The 17,506-nt window shown below is 42.3% G+C and overlaps 1 protein-coding gene across 1 annotated transcript in view; it reads left to right on the top strand.

The window, feature by feature from the left end:
* The window catches only part of UNC5D (unc-5 netrin receptor D), a gene marked incomplete at its 3' end in the record, with an annotated part of 671,255 nt that overhangs the window by 599,726 nt on the left and 54,023 nt on the right, over positions 1-17,506 (top strand). Inside the window, exon 11 of the mRNA XM_066589399.1 lies at positions 9,973-10,057. Coding sequence (XP_066445496.1) covers positions 9,973-10,057 — 85 coding nt within the window. The remainder of the gene's footprint in view (positions 1-9,972; positions 10,058-17,506) is intronic.

Raw genomic sequence — 17,506 nt, 5'->3', positions numbered from 1 at the left:
AATGAGAACACAAGTGCAATTCCCAGGCTCATGATTTTAAAAGGGGAGAAAAAGAGGCGGTAGAGTATGTGTTTTGTTTTTTCTTCTCTTCTTGTGCAATTATTGAATGGAAAACACGATGACTTGTTCAGCTGCCAGATTGAATAAAAGGCAATCTTGGGTAACAGGTGTTCGGGTTAATCAAAGCTAGCTCGTCCGATGACACAGGAGAGGAAAAGCTAGGGTCTATGGCAGTGCACTATCCATGATATTTGGATATACGCTTGGCTGAACGCTAAGCTGAATTTGATCATTTCCAGACTAATTTCAGATTCCTCTCAGGTTTGGAGGCAATGAGTAAATAGATGTGTTCTTTGAGATAGCAGGGCACATGCTGGAGAAGGCCTTCAGACACTCGACGTGCACTCTGGGCCAATGCCCAGTACAAGGCTGCATTTACATTGAGCTCAGCTGGTTCAAGGAACCAAATTGAATTAATTGTGATGTAGCCAGGAGATGTTGGCCCTTATCACAATCCTGTTATTGCTACTACTTGTTTGTCTTTGGATATTCATGTCCTGAATTACCATACTGTACATCTTATCGCTCTAATCGTATAAATATTCACATTACCCGCAGTAGGATATTCAGGAAAAAGAAACAAAATCTTATCTTATTTTACCAGACCACACATTTTTTTTATACATTTACAACAGTTTTTTTCACTGTGATCACAAGGCTATGGGTGTAAATATAGGGAGTGCAAAGCTTGCGGTGGCACCGAGTCCCAATGTCTGAGGTGGTCTACAAAGTCCATCTGCCACATATAAAGAGACCAGTCCTATGGGTGATATCTAACAGTTGGGGGCCCTATTACAAATAAATATTCAGAAGCTTTGAGTTTACATCTCTGTTCAATGCCTCATGCATAAACTGTGTTCACAAAGCAGATTTTAATTCTGATGTGATGCAAAATGCTTGCAGAGTAGGCATCCAACACATTGCACAGGGAAGCCGCATAGCAAAAAAATAGACATTTCACTCCTTGATGCTGGTTCCACGCACAGTCCGCATCGGGTTATCTGCATGCAGATTAGCTCCATTGAATGGGACTAATCTGTATGCAATCCATGGCACTTGTTGTTGCAAATCTGCCACAGAAGTCTGACGGTCTGAAACCCTGGATAGTAGACATCAAATGGACAGGCTTTAATCAGGATTAAAGATGAGCGAGTATACTCGCTAAGGTACATTACTCGAGCGAGTAGTGCCTTAGCCGAGTATCTCTCCGCTCGTCTCTAAAGATTCGGGGGCCGGCGGGGAGCGGCGGGGGAGAGCGAGGAGGAATGGAGGGGAGATCTCTCTCTCGCTCTCTCCCCCCTGCTCCCCCCTGCTTTCGCCGCAACTCACCTGTCACCGGCGCCGGCCCCCCAATCTTTAGAGACGAGTGGGGAGATACTCGGCTAAGTCACTACTTGCTCGAGTAATGTGCCTTAGCGAGTATACTCGCTCATCTCTAATCAGGAGGCTTCTTTCACATGCGTTTTTTCACTTGGCAAAAAAATTGCATGAATGGAGCTTAATTAGCGTTGCCTCATCCATTCACACGGCCAAGTGCAACGTTTTGCCGAAAGTTGTGCTAATGAATGGGATTTCCTCACTCATCAGAAAGCCTCCTAATGACTAATAGAGGTAGCTGTCATCTTTTACCGTCGTTGCACGGTGCTAAACTCCCTCCTCCTCCTTTTTTTTGCAGTTCCCATAGGAGTCCATGGAGGCTCCAATGTTTTTTGGTCTAAAGATAGAGCCAGATCTATATTTTTGGGCAGCAGGAAATTTCGATTGCTAATTTTGTTCTCCGATATGCTATTATTTCCAGTCAAGAATTTTTATCCTAAGGCCTGCCTCACACAAATATGAACCCCCTTTTTTTAAATGGGGTCATAGGCATGAGCTATGTTTTCCCGCACCGCACCATTGGGCATGCTCTATCTTTGTGCGTGCTCTCGCATTGCATCTCCCATTGTTACTAATGGGGCCAGAGGCGGCATCGCACCACGTGCTAGGTGCACGCAGTGCAATACAAAGTTTCCCCATTACAAAAATGCATCATGTTATTTTCACTTCAATGAAGATAAACTTTAACACGACCCTCCAATTTTCTCCCTAGACCACAGGGGAATAGAGGGAATATATTTCAGGTAGATAATCTCCTCCACTGTCCCTTTATTCTGTCAGTTCCGGGTGATATTTTTAGGTTGCAAGATGGCCGCTGCCATTTTCTAACTACACTATGCACTGCTCTTTGATTGACCAACGATGATCACATGTGTAGCACTGCCCAATAGGTATTAGCATGTTTGCTCCTGCTAGTACAGATGCAACAAATGTTATCTTGCTTGTGATAGCATGGCACAGATATGTATCTTATCCTAAGTCTCCTCACTCCATCACCATCTAGTTGCTCTCCCTAAGGAGTAAATATTGCGTTTCTGACCCACATCACAGGTCTCTCTCTAGCAAAGCCAGAATTCTGCTGCACACTGATGAGCAGTGCCCCGAAGCAGCTGTCTGTGCATGGAGTCTGACTTTGCTTTTAATTCCCGGTCATTGTTACAAGGCTTGTATAAACAATCTAAGGCCTTAGTCAGACGGGCGTTTTTTGCCGCGATTTGCGGATCGCATGACGGATGCGCATCCGCAAATCGCGTGACCGGTGCGCGCAAGTCGCCCGCAAATCGCCCGAAAATCTGCTCCTAGCCGCGTTTCATTAGAAACGGGCCGGAGCTGTCCAGCGCATTGCATTCAATGGAGACTGCAATACAGCCGTCTCCATTGAAAGCAATGCGCTGCGGGCGAGCCCGGGATGAATTGTCGGTAAGGGCTTAAATATATAAGCCCTTACCTGCAATCCATCCTAAAATGTGTTAAAATAAAAAAAAATTGCATTCTCACCTTCTGCCTGCAGCTCCGGGCAGCCGTCCTGCAGTGGGTGTGAAGGGGGTGTGAGTCAGACCTGCCCCCTGATTGGCTCAGCGCTGAGCCAATCAGAGGCATGCCTCACTCACACCCATTCATGAATTCATGAATGGATGTGAGTCAGACCTGCCCCTGATTGGCTCAGCGCTGAGAGGCAGCAGTCACTCACCCATTCATGAATTCATGAATGGGTGTGTGAGTGAAACCGGCCTCTGATTGGTCAGGGCTGTGACCAATCAGAGGCAGATCATTCAGCAGGCGGGGATTTTAAAGCCCCGCCGGCTGAATAGTGCCGAGAAGCAGTTCAGGAGAACTGACAGCGGCCGCGGCTGAACTCCGGCTGCAGCGGAAAGGTGAGTATACAATTTTTTTTTATTTTAACACATTTTAGCATGAATTGCAGGGAAGGGTTTATATATTTAACCCCTTCCCGACAATTAACCCCGCGCACGCCGGCAGCCCATTGCTTTCAATGGAGCGGCTGTATTGCCGCTCCATTGAATTCAATGGGCAAACATCGTTCTTCTCTGCCACAGCTGTTACAGCTGTGGCAGAGAAGAATGATTTGTCTTCTATATGTTCTCAATGGGGTCGGCGCTGCTGCCGCCGGCCCCATTGAGCGCATATACAGAAGCGAACAGGAATCGCAGATCGCAGATAGGTGCGATCTGCGATTTTTTGTTCTATAATTTTTCGGACGAGCGCATAAAAAGCGCTCATGTGTCCGATACCATTGCGAAGCAATGGTTTTAAAAAATCGCCGGACGCATGCGCATGCGCAAATCGCGGCAAAAAACGCCCGTCTGACTAAGCCCTAACATTGACTTGAAGGAATGCTGCCTTTCAATAGGTGGCACTGTGGAGGTATTATTCCATCTACCTTATTTGTTGTACCCATGCTAAGACCAGTGAGAAGTTCTACGACTACCCTGGTTACCAGCAGAGCCTAGCAGATTCAATTCCTTTGATACTCACACAGGACCTGTGGTTATTTTGAGCAAATTCTCAAAATGCTCATATCTCTCACAACCCTGCTGGTGAGAGCATACCTTTATTGAGTGATGTACCACATTTATTGTCACCTTGAACTACTACCCTAGATAGCACTTTTGCTTTTTCCCTTCTGTTTGTTCCCCAGAGTTTCTATCTAGTTTTCACGTTTTAACAAAGTGTTTGAGTTCTTCTATATTTTTTAATGTTATCTGACAAAGTGAGTTCTAAGTGTTTCTCCCCTAGAGGAATATAGGCCTCTCTCCAAGGTATATTCCTGCAGATTAGTTGTTGGTACATGTTGGAGAAATTTCTAAGGGAGAACTTTGTGCTAGAAAAGCTTTAAATTTAGTCATATGTCTGTTTAGCGAAACCTTGCAGGATGTGTAATGAAGAATATGTACTTTAGGGCATGTGTGGTCTTCTTGCCATTCTTGGAATGACAGAAATATACTCTTCAACAGGATTGAATCTAGTAAGGTGTGGATTTTAGTTGTAGAGATTGATTGTTATATCCTTCTTGGTAGAGGCCTATTAGGTCTAAAACGTTGAGACAGTTGTTGTCACAAATCGCTGGCCATATCAGTTGAGGATAGGGGTGAAGTCAAGGCATCAGCCCCTGCCTGTGTGATCCACATGCTAGCACATGCTCAGTGTCATTTCGGTACTGGACGCTGACATGAACACTTTTCTGCAGGTGTGGGTGGGATTGGTCAGCTGGGAGGCATGCGTCAATCACTGCCAGTTTGTACACATTTATTCCATCTCCTTCTCATGGAGGGGGCTGGTTATAATTGTGGGCGTGTTTCCATCTATATTGTATTCTTTGTTATTTTTTGTAGCAAGCATTATCTCAATTTTCCAACTAGGGAGAGTCCGGGTCGATCCAGGTTCCTGATGTGGGGTTGTCCTGATCAGGGTGAATGCTCTGTTTTTAGATAGGGTCTCATCGTATAAGTTGGATTGGTTCAGATTTCCTGTTCCCCAACCTTTGGTTTCATTATTCATATTTTGAATACTCAGTGTTAGTATATTGTGTGTATATCCACCCTCTTAGGGCAACTAATTATGTTCGAACCAGACAAGGTGTTTTGAGTCCAGTTCAGACATAACAGGTGAACAAGGTACAGTAGACCAAGTTTTAAGTGTAGTTTTATTCAACTTTTTTTCAAACAATGTAGTTTGGGGGAGCTAGAAGAGCAGCCTGTGTGGGAATCGGAGCTGATTGGTCTTCGGATATCACCAAAAGTCTATTCCTAGTTTGCAGGTGCAATCTATATTCTTTGTGATGGTGGCCACATGGTAGTATCTAAGGAGATTTGGGACTCACAGTCCACCTAGGACTTTGTTGGGTGGACTTGTGGTAATCGCCACATGTCTGAGTGAGGTTTTTTTATGGAAATATATCTCACGGTATGCACAGTATTTTCTAGTGCTTTGCAAATGTTGGAATAAAGGATTTGGTGCTTAGTTAAAATGGTATTTATAGAATTTTCAAATCAATTCTCCAGAAAACTGGTGAAATTGTATTGATAAATATGTCCCATTATATTATATAGCATCCATCATTTGTAAATGTAGTTCTTAGGCCGGACTCACATAGCCGTAAGTAGTGGCACACCGTAAGTAGTGGCAAGCTCAAGAGACACGCACGAGCACTCAGCAAGTTCCCTTTGACATACGTAATTGCTGCGTGCCGCCATACACTATCTTGACGTGCATGTGCGCATAATACGCAAGTGTGAGTGACCCAGTTGAAATCAATGAGCTATTGGCATTGCGTGTTGCGAATGACACACAATAACAGTACTCTTAGGAGAGAGTCCTAAATGTGCAATTTCTATGATTACAGTTGACTCTTACCTTGCCTATATTCTCACATTACTGCTACATCATGCACATTACCGCTGGTCATTATTATTAAATTGTGGTTGACAAGAACTTACACAAATTTTCTATAAATCCATCAAATAAATGTCCATGTTGTAACAGCACAGTGTAGTTCCTCATCTAGTACCCACACAGAAGTCCTGTGCCTTCGAGGCTCTATTGATTATCCAACTTCATTTCTAGCAGCACTTTAATTGATGCCACCATTAGTCGGGAGTTATCATAATATTGCTATTACACAGATACAAATGGCATAACAGCGGATGGTGTTTATTGAGCAAATGCCGTCTATAAAAGAACTCGCATTAGTGAACTAAATGTGTATTAATTTCTGGAAATGGAGATTTAATGATGTTTTAAGGGGTTTTAACAATGCTGATTGTACCCAGTACATGCTGTCCATACACTATTTCCTAGTGTTAGGCAGCGATGTCCAGCCTATTATATTACAGCTGTCTACTACTGCGATAGACTGGCTGCTCAGCAAATTGTATAATACACTACAGAGATTGTGGAAAGTTCTGCATAATAAGCAACATACAGTATCAAAAACTAATATAGCAGATTAAAGTGGTATCTACACGATCGTACCAAAAATATAGTAATTGGACACCTGAGAGAATTAAAATTAGTATTTACATTTGTTAATGTTTTTGGCCCTAATGATATTGGACACTCTCTGTGGCATACTTTCTACTAACGCCTGATACATTTCAGATTATTGGTATTTCCTTCCAGTCATCCTGCAAATGTCTGGTGAATTCTCTCAAGGAAGATGCATAATGGTGCAAAGAGCATTGTCATTGAACAGTCGAGCAGTGGTAGAACATTCTATGGAGTGATGAGTGATCATGCTACTCCATCTTCACATCAGATTACATACCTGGGTGGAAGATTCCTGGGGAACACCTTTTGCCTGAGTGTGTTGTGCCAACAGTTAAGTATGGTGGAGGCTCCTTTATGGTCTGGAGATGTTTTACATGGCATGGTCTCGGTCTGTTGGTTGTAGTGGTAAGAACCTTAACATTCTAGACCATAATGTGCTGCCGACAAATGTGACAATACTACGGAAATAGTCAGCAATACTTCCAACAAGACAATGTGCCTTGTCACACATCCAACACTGTTTTACATGGGTTTGAGGATATATCTTCCACTAATAGGCTGGCTTCACGGAGTCTCGATCTAAACCCTATTGAATATCTTAGGTACGAACTGGAACATCGGGTCAGGAAGTATGAACAGCATCCATCATCTTTGAGAGAACTTTCTAGATGTTTGCAGGATGAATTGAGGGAAATACCAGATGAAGCGTATCAGATGTTAATATAAACTATGCCACGGAGAGAATCTCATGTCATTAGGACTAAAGTAGGACCCACTAAGTATTAACACATATAAACAAATACTACTTTTGATTCTTTTCATGTGTCCAATTACTTTTTTGTCGGACAATACATAGAGAAAACCCGATACATAAATAATAAATTAGCTTCCTCGTATAGCTGGCTTATACTTCATCATACCGCTGAACTGAAATATTGGATTCTAGTGCCTGTTTGCACCCCCTTCTCACATAACCCTACTTTGGGTCCATAGGGCAAGTATCCATACTCTTTCCTAAACATTAGAAGTTAGAAATGCAATGTGACCCTCAAAGCGGTTCAGAATTTGTGCTACAGTGAATAGGGGAGAGCAGACTTGGTTATGTAATTGTCAGCAGTATCAACAGAATACAGATGCCGCACAATGTCTGTGTCATATAACAAAAGAGAAAAGTGGCACATCACAAAAGCCTTCTCTCTGCAATGACAGAGCACATGCTTCCTTTTGATGGAAAGCAACTTTCGGAAATTTAATTAACCCATGCATGGTTTACCCTGTTAGCTAACGCGTTCCCTAATGTATTAGCAATTTGCAAAAGGTGAACCTTCACTTTAAAGTGATGATGTCGGTTAACTGAGAGTCCTCTATTGGATATTATTGCTTTAAGCAGAAGGGAATCGGGCACCTTAGCTGGGGTGTCTTCTTCACTGACCTTATAATAATTGCAGGAGCTGGTTATGCATACATATACTCTTAAAAAAGCGCACTAACTGCATACAGATTACTATATGTTCTTCAACTGTGTGCATTTTGATCTACAGTGTTCATGTTCATGTGGATATCCTGTAGTGTTGTAGGGATTACTACAACATTTACCATCTGTTCCTATTATCTTGATTTTTATTTCTTGATTTTTGTTATTTATGGCCATTTTTGCAAATTATAACCATATTTTGGGATTAGGGGCATAAACTATTAATTCTCTATCACTTTGCCTACAAAGTTAGGGTGGCTTTAGACGAGCGTGTTTTTTGTGCGCGCATACGTGCGCACAAAAACACGCGTCTATTACAAGAAATGCATTCCCTATGGTGTGTTCACATGTCCGTGTTTTACAGGTGCATGCCTGTAAAGATAGGACATGCATGCACAATAGGGAATGCATGCATTGTCTTCAATGGAGCCATTCATGAAGGGGTAAGTGAGTGCTATTGAATGACAGCTGAGAGCTGCCTCACAGTGCTCAGCCAATCAGAGGCAGCCCATTTTAAATCCACGCCTGCTGAATACTCCTCACAGCAGTGTAGGAGATGAGCCGGCTGGACGCGGCTGGACGCGGCTGAGCCCCGGCAGCTAAAGAAAGGTGAGTGCAGGTTTTTAAAAAAAATTTTTATCACCATTTTTTCTTGTTTTTTAGGGAAGGGCTTATATTTAAAGCCCTTCCCTGAAAAACAATTACAGGATGCCGGCAGCTGGATCCCCTACAGCAGCTATCATCTGTGACTGCTGTCATGGGGAATTCTTTATTCACTGTAGGGATGAAGAATTCTTTTGCTGCATCTGTCACAGATGTGGTAGGTACAGTAGGGAATTCTTTTTCCATGCTGGGATGAAAGAAACATTTGCTGCATGCGGCAGATGTGTTCTTCATCCCCGCGGGGACATGGCAGAGGCGGACAGGTAAGTTTTTTTGTTTTTTTTTAACACACAAATTGTTGTTTTTCAGGGAAGGGCTTACATTTAAAGCTCTTCCCTGAAAAAAAAGAATTACGGGGTGCCGGCAGACCATTGCCTTCAATGGAACCACCGACAGCAGCTGCTGCTCTATTGAAGGCAATGCACGACCTGCATTCACGCGTGTTTTTGCACGTACATGGGTACGTACTTATGTACACGCCTATGTACGCACAAAAACACACTCATGTGAAGCCACCCTTAAAAAGTACAGTACCTTTTCTTTGAAGAAGCATTACATAAAAAGTAGATGATTACATAAATAACAACCTCTAGGCATACAATATGGTATTGAAATAGGTTATTAGTAGTAAAATTAATCCAAAAATAGACCCAGGCAAGCATTGCAATTTCAGTTCTTACTGCTTGCAGAGTTGACATAATATTGGCTAGTGCCCTCTATGGCACTATCTGTTGGAATTCCTCTTATGGTGTATAGTCATACAGTGTACAAATAACCCTAGCATATAGCAGTGAGTCCCAATCAGTGGCTTGGGAGTCACATATGGCTCTCACCCGGAAAAAAAATAAAATCTCGTTGCCATTTGCAAAATCTTGTTTGCCTTGGTTGCTCTCTGGAGCCCTGTAGGATGCCCCCTTGATCAGGTGTCGCTGATGTGCATGGTGCAACAGCACAGTTTATATACCCAAAGACCAGAGCTGATAGTGCTAAAACAGTCTATGACTTGTTTAATGGAGTTTTGAAAAACCATAGACAATTTCAATTTTTGTGATTTCCCATTCACTACCTACCATTCAGTGTCTTCAGGTACTCGCAATCCCAGAAGGGGCAGTTCTGTTAATAGCAGTACTTTATGAAATTACTGTTAATGCAAATCCTTAATATATTCTCTGTATTAACATACATAATGCATTATGCAAATGTATTTACTTTTTAACTATGGATTATGGATTTATCAACCAGACACACCAAAGCAAAGGGTGTTAAAGCTTTGTGAATTTTTAGAGTTTCCTGTCATGTACTTTGTAGGGAGATGAAGTTTATTGATGTCTGTTCTAGTCAGGCATTCTCTCCCTGATTTTATCTCTAAGCTCCGTCTCGTTATTTTCCAGGGGTGAGCCTGTTGATCCCGCATGAGGCGATTGCAGAAGACAACTCATGGGAAATCTATCTGTCAGTCAATCAAGGGGAACCAAGGTAAGGAGAATGATGGGCATGTGTTAATGGAAACAAACAGAACAGTCTGAAATGAGAAAAGTGTTCTTTGTTTCAGGTCAGTGATACAGAATGATTGGAGTGGGAGCCTCGAATGGCTCTAGTTGGATCTCATGACAAGCCCTCCAGATAGACTATAAGTGATTATTTTTTTTTTATATATAGTTTAGATTCAGCGTTAACCAAACCCACGTAGCCAGAAAAATATTTTCATAAGATACAGGAAGTAACGCCTTTCTCCAGCTTGTTAGTGCACAAATAGCACTAATGGGATGTCTAAGTACATCAGCATGCATAAAAGTCATGCTATAATGAATGGTATGCGCATGATACGTGTTCTGGTTTTGTTGGAAGAAAAGAGAAGCTTTCCCTCATTTAGAAATACCTGCACATTCTTAATGACCTGTAAAGCAATTAGGTCATAAGCACTTTTTCATAAAATAAACATAAGTTCTGCAGCACACTTTCCAAGAACAAAGATTTACGAATACATTAGAATGTCAAACATGTCTATAAACTTCCAATTTTATCATCACCGCCAACACATATTGCTACGTGTCGACCCATGCAAGATTATTGTTTCCAGATGTATATGTCAAAGAAAGGGCAATAACCAAACGAGAAAATGGCCTAAATCGGCTCATTATCCTGGCACAACCAGACAAATTCACTTTGCAGAGAGTCATTGCTCATGTTTTTAACACAGTGGCCACCAACTCCAAACATCATAATGGAGGATAAACCCAGCACTGGTTTGGCAAAAAACGTCAATACTTTGTTTACCCATGTTGTCTTGTATTGTACATTATTGGGTCAGCAAGCACTGACTCTGCAAAGCCAACCTCATTGCCGGTGGGTTTGTCCTCCTAAATAAGAAGAATGGGTTAAGCAGCTCCACAGGCACCAGAAACCAATGTCTATATTGTTATAAGTCAAGGTATGAGTCAAGAAGAGTTAAAGGGGTTATTCTAAACTTTTACTATTGACAACTTATCCTAACGATGGATTATCAACAGTTGATCGGCGGTGGTCCACTGCTTCGGATCACCAATAATCAGCTGATCGCCTGGCATGCTGTAAGCCTGAGGAAGGACCCTGAGCGGTTCAAAAGCTTGCTATCACATCATGTACTTTTGTAAGCCATTAAAAGGTATCATATCTACAAGATTACTTGGTTTCCCTTACTGAGAACAATCACAGTTAGGCAGACAGTGATGGAAACAGATAGCACTGTCTATATTGCAGAGACCTGTTTTGGTACTGCAGTCACATGTCCCAATGAAATCGATTACATACTACTAATTGCCTACTCTGAGGAGTCCTGGACAACCCCTTTAAAGTACAAATTTGTAACCTAACAGCTGAGTTAATAAAATCAGCACCACTCTGTATATGTTAATTTCCCTGCACCCATTTTTCTTATGCTATAAATAAACATACTGTAGCAGACAGTACTCTTTCTTGAAGAGAACAGATTTGTCAGTAACCAGGCTTTGTGTGCCTTCATTTAATGTGCAAAGCACCTGTGAAGACCACACTTCCAATCTCATCTTATTTGAAACACCTTTTACCAATTACCTCTTGAAGAGGTCATTAAAGGAGATGTCCCGAGGCAGCAAGTGGGTCTATACACTTCTGTATGGCCATAATAATGCACTTTGTAATATACATTGTGCATTAATTATGAGCCATACAGAAGTTATAAAAAGTTTTATACTTACCTGCTCCGTTGCTAGCGTCCTCGTCTCCATGGTGCCGACTAATTTTCGGCCTCCGATGGCCAAATTAGCCGCGCTTGCGCAGTCCGGGTCTTCTCCTCTTCTCTATGGGGCTCCGTGTAGCTCCGTGTAGCTCCGCCCCGTCACGTGCCGATTCCAGCCAATCAGGAGGCTGGAATCGGCAATGGACCGCAGAGAAGCCCTGCGGTCCATGAAGACAGAGGATCCCGGCGGCCATCTTCAGCAGGTGAGTATGAAGACGCCGGACCGCCGGGATTCAGGTAAGCGCTGTGCGGGTGGGTTTTTTAACCCCTGCATCGGGGTTGTCTCGCGCCGAACGGGGGGGGGGGTTTAAAAAAAAAAAAACCCGTTTCGGCGCGGGACATCTCCTTTAACACAGTTTCACTTCATTTTTCTCCCTGCACTGTAGATGTTTACTCAATGTACTCAATAGAAGACATGACCAGCATAAATGTTTATGTGTTTGAGTTTAGCTAGATTGTGTTTGTCTATCATTGTAACATAGTGTGTAAAGCTGGCTCCATACGGGCGATCGTGATTTTGCCACGATAGAATTGCTGCAAAATTGCATCTTTATTCACTGCGCTTTGTGAGCATCAGCAATGCTTTTTTGGAGTATAATCTTGCATCATATCACTGCCGCCTGCGATAAAATCGAGCAACAAATGTGCACAATTTTTTATTGCATAAGTCAATGGGATTTTGTAATGTTAAAATTGCATTGCATCGCAATGCGCGTTTGTAGCATTACCATGCGATAAAAAGAAGCCTCCATAGGATTACATGGGAGATAAAAAAAAGCACATCGCAGAAAGATAGAGCAAGCCGCAATTTTTTATCCCCTCAACATCGCATCAGTGAAAATATTGTAGATGGGAAGAAAACCATTGTAAATCATTGGCTTCATATTCTGCTTTTTTACTATCATGACAGGTGAAAATCACACGATTTTCTCGCCCATGTGGAGCCAGCCTAAGGCCTCGGTCAGACGGGCGTTTTTTCGCGCGATTTGTGCATACGTCCGGCGATTTTATAGAACCATTGCTTTGCAATGGTATCGGACACATGAGCGCTTTTTATGCGCTCGTCCGATTAATTACAGAACAGAAATCGCAGATCGCACCTATCTGCGATTCCTGTTCTTCTCTATATGCACTCAATGGGGCCGGCGGCAGCAGTGCCGACCCCATTGAGAACATATACTACACAAATCATTCTCCTCTGCCACAGCTGTAACAGCTGTGGCAGAGAAGAATGATGTTTGCCCATTGAATTCAATGGAGCCGGCAATACAGCCAGCTCCATTGAAAGCAATGGGATGCCGGCGAGCGCGGGATGAATTTTCAGGAAGGGCTTAAAATGACAGCTGAGAGCTGCCCCTGATTGGTCCCTGCGCTGAGCCAATCAGAGGCAGCACTCACTCACCCATTCATGAATTCATGAATGGGTGAGTGAGAGCTGCCTCTGATTGGTGAGGGCTGTGACCAATCAGAGGCAGCTCATTCAACTGGCGGGGATTTTAAATCCCCGGCTGCTGAATACTACTCACAGCAGTTCAGGAGAACTGCCGGTCGGCCGCGGCTGAACTCCGTCTGCCGGGACAAGGTGAGTATATATTTTTTTTTACTTTTTACACAGTTTATATTTTATATTTTTAAGCCCTTCCCGAAAATTCATCTTGAGATAGCCCGCAGCCCATTGCTTTCAATGGAGCCGGCTGTATTGCTGGCTTCATTGAATTCAATGCGCTGGACAGCGCTGCACTGCTCCGGCCCGTTTCTAATGAAACGCGGCTAGGAGCAGATTTTTCGGGCGATTTTTTTGGCCCCGTTCATGCGATTTGCGGATGCGCATCCGTCATGCGATCCGCAAATCGCGGCAAAAAACGCCCGTGTGACCGAGCCTAAGGCTGAAAAAAGACATATGTCCATCTAGTTCAGCCTATTCTCCTGCAATGTTAATCCAGAGAAAGGCAAAAAAACCCCTCAATAAGGTAGACGCCAATCTTGCTTATTCTAAGGAATAAATTCCTTCCAGACTGCAAATCTGGCAATCTGAATAAATGCCAGGATCAACAATGCTTCTGAAGTAATCTAGTGACTATAATATGTAATATTGTTGTGGACTATAATACCCAGAGTGAGTATCAAAATTGGGGTTACTTAGTTTAGAAAAAGACAGATGAGTGGGGACCTAATGAATATGTATAAATATATAAGGGAACAATACAAAGGTCTCATTTAGCATCTATTTATACCCAGGACTGTGACTATAACAAGGGGGCGCCTTCCACGTCTAGAGGAAAGCAAGTTTCTACACCGACATAGAAGGGGTTCTTTACTGTAAGAGCAGTGAGACTATGGAACTCTTTGCCTGAGGACGTGGTGATGGTGAATTCGATAAACGGGTTCAAGAGGGGCCTGGACACCATTCTTGAGTGCAGCAATATTACATATTATAATCACTAACTACTTCTGAAGGGTTGGTGATCAGGGATTATTGTGATTGCCAGATTGGAGTCAGGAAACAATTTTTTTTCCATAAAATGAGGAAAATTGGCTTCTACCTCATGGGGTTTTTTTGCCTTCCCCTGGATCAACATCCGGGGCTAATAGGCTGAACTGGATGGACATGTGTCTTTTTGTCAGCTCAACATACTATTTTACGATGCCAAATACAATGTTCTTGCAATGTGCCCCTCTTTTTATGCCCCCCCACCACCACCCATGATGCTATTTATGACTTGGATAACAATCACATCATATTATATTAGTAATTAGCTCAGAAATCCAAGTAATTCCAAAGGGCTTACATATTTTTTCTTACAACTATATGTGTCAAGCTTTCTTTTGGCCTTCACTCGTATGATATATAAGTTTAATTTTTTGGAGCAAAAGTCCCTCTCGCTCTACTGTATGGCATTCTTGTTGCCCTTGTATTCAAAGTTCAAATTGTCAGTCAAAAAAAGCCATTGCCGTTGCTATAGATCTTCTGATAAATCCCATTACAATGTGTAAAAGAGGTAACGTCTCCTGTTAACAGCATTCTACAATTTGCTAGCAAAACCACACGGGACAGACTGATCACAGCTTCACAATCTAACAAAGAGAGGAAAATGCAGCGGCTAGCCCTCCCTTCTCTCTAAGGGAAGTTTACAATGCACATCCTACAGTAGGTCAAATGGGAACAATGAATTGTGGTAAAACTATTCACAACTCACAATGATGTACAATCTAGAAGGGTAACCAAACTATATTGGTAAACAACAGAACATTTATGGTGTAGGTAATATATAATGCAGTCAGTTTATAGAAAATAGACTTGTCCATGGTATGAAATGTATTCTGTAAGATTTAATAACATATGATCAATATGATTGTTGCAAATGAATTCTAGTCTTGCAGGCCCCAGATTGGAGGAGAAAGTCTATTGATTTGAGAAAACGGGTGTTATTCCCAGGGAACGTATCACAAATGACTTACACTTCGGTCCGTGCACATGTACACTAGTCCTATAGTGACTGTGCAAGCCCTGTAATATTCACCCAGTGGCTGATGAAGCTGTCACATGAATATATTACATGACTGCTAGGTGTTCTGCCAAGACAATTCACTACATGGCTGAAGGAGTTTTAAGATTATTTGACACATGCAGTGAGCATTGGGCCTGGGTTACTTTTTATTTGCTAGACATAGAAGTGCTTGAAAGGATTCAAAGACGGATGACCAAAATAATAAATGGAACTGAAGAGAAGAACAAAGAGAAAAAACACAGCCATGATGAGACAAGACATGATCCAAGGTATGGATAAAACTTGGATTTGCTGAGCAACACGGTTCACTGGCCAGAGGAATCCATCAATCCGATGCTGGAATGCGTTGTCCAGTGAACGCCAGTTTTATCCATACTGAAGATCCTGTCTTGTTCCATCAGCGCGGTTTTTTTCCCCCTTCTGGCTCCCTTCTTATATTCTATTGCATATGAAGGATTCTTGTACCGCTTTGGCTAAAGGAGATAGCAGCTAATAAGCAACCAAGTGAGGGTTTCACCTAGAAAATCGGTTTTCTATAACATTATAAGTAGCGATGAGCGAACTTTTTAAAAGTTTGGTTCAGCTGGTTTGCTGAACTTTTGCAAAAAGATCTGTCCGAATGAGTTCACAACCAACCAAAAGTTCACCAAAACTCCCAAAACTTGTGTATAACTCTGTCTAAGAGATATAACAGTCCTGCATAACACACTGGGAGTGTTGTACAGGGATTTCATGGCTCTTGGACATTGTTATATACCAGGACTTATACTTAATTAACTAAACCAGTAGATACCTGTTTCAGGCAGAGCTTTGCTAATGCTCTGTTCGGGTTCTTGCCGAACCGAACTTATAGCAAAGGTCGACCTGAAACAGGGTTCTACTGATTCAGTTCACTCAATACTAATTGTAAGGTCACCCTATGAACGGAGCATTCTTTGTGTTATTTTGCAAATAAATACATTGGGTGGGTGGACTACAATTCTCAGAAAGACTGGGGTCAAAATTGGGGCAATTTAAACAAAAGACAGTTGATCCAAATTCAGTATAAAAGTACCCCCGCACTCAAGAGCCCAGGAAATGATAAGCAGCTTATTGTATTCTTCAAACGTTTATTGCAACGCATTTCGGCGGAACATACCCGCCTTTCTCATGATGTCGACAGTCCCGTGACTTCCAGGTTCTTGGGCAGGTCCAGGCAATGTCAGCAGAACATTCGAGACCATCGGACATGCTGGGCGCAACCTGTGTATCATTCAGCGCAGAACACTGAGGGAGTAACATTTCCTAGCGCTGATAGGCTAGCTGGGTACTCTGTTAATTCCATCAGCCTATAGTAATTGTAAAATATATTAGCCGGCCCCTTAGTTCTAAAGGGGCTGGTTTGACTGTTTGTATACTTGTCACATGCTGTACCAGAGTTCTCTCCAATATATTTCACAGTTATTCTAGTGTCCAGAAGTAGTTTTAGTTAGCTTTGTACTTTTGGTCTGTTTAGTATCTAAGGTCAATGGTTAGTGTAGTATTTGCCAGTATTCTTGAACTGGTTTCCAATATCTCTTCTGTAGTGGAGTTGCCCTTTTTGGGGCAAACTCTCCACTTGGGAGAGGGGTCTGAATTAGGCAGTTCTGATTGACTTGCTGATATAGTTCTTCATACTTTGCTATACTCTGTGCTATTATTAATCAGTCTAAAAAGATCTGTATAATTTGCCACCAGTTTAGACCCATCTTACGATCTGAAGCTTATCACATCCAGTTGTGTGAACTAGTTGTGCCTTATGTGACAATCAAGTTATTAGTATCTGCTGTTGGTTATTAACTTGCTGATCATTATATACAAAATCTGTAAACAGAGGTCAAATAGCATGGTAGGGATTGTTTGAGGTAGAGGTTGAGTAGCTAGACAAACCACAGAGCTTCAAGACCAGGGGAAATACATAGAGAAAAGCTAATAACCTAGGCTGGCCATACACATTAGATAGCTTTTGACCAAAAGCTTATTTAGCTGATGGCTATCTGTCCCAATTTCTCGATACACATGCATACTCAGTTTATCTGAGAGAACTGAGAGTGTATGTGTTCTGAATGGGGAGAGGGGAGAAAGTTGCTGTCAGACACCTCTAGTGGCAGTCTATATCCTTGCGGACAAAAGGATGTTGAA

This window comes from Eleutherodactylus coqui, chromosome 2, assembly GCF_035609145.1.
Source record: "Eleutherodactylus coqui strain aEleCoq1 chromosome 2, aEleCoq1.hap1, whole genome shotgun sequence".
Classification (NCBI taxonomy): Eukaryota; Metazoa; Chordata; class Amphibia; order Anura; family Eleutherodactylidae; genus Eleutherodactylus; species Eleutherodactylus coqui.
Note: the sequence above shows the minus strand (reverse complement) of the source record. Positions and strands in the feature narration are given on the sequence as shown.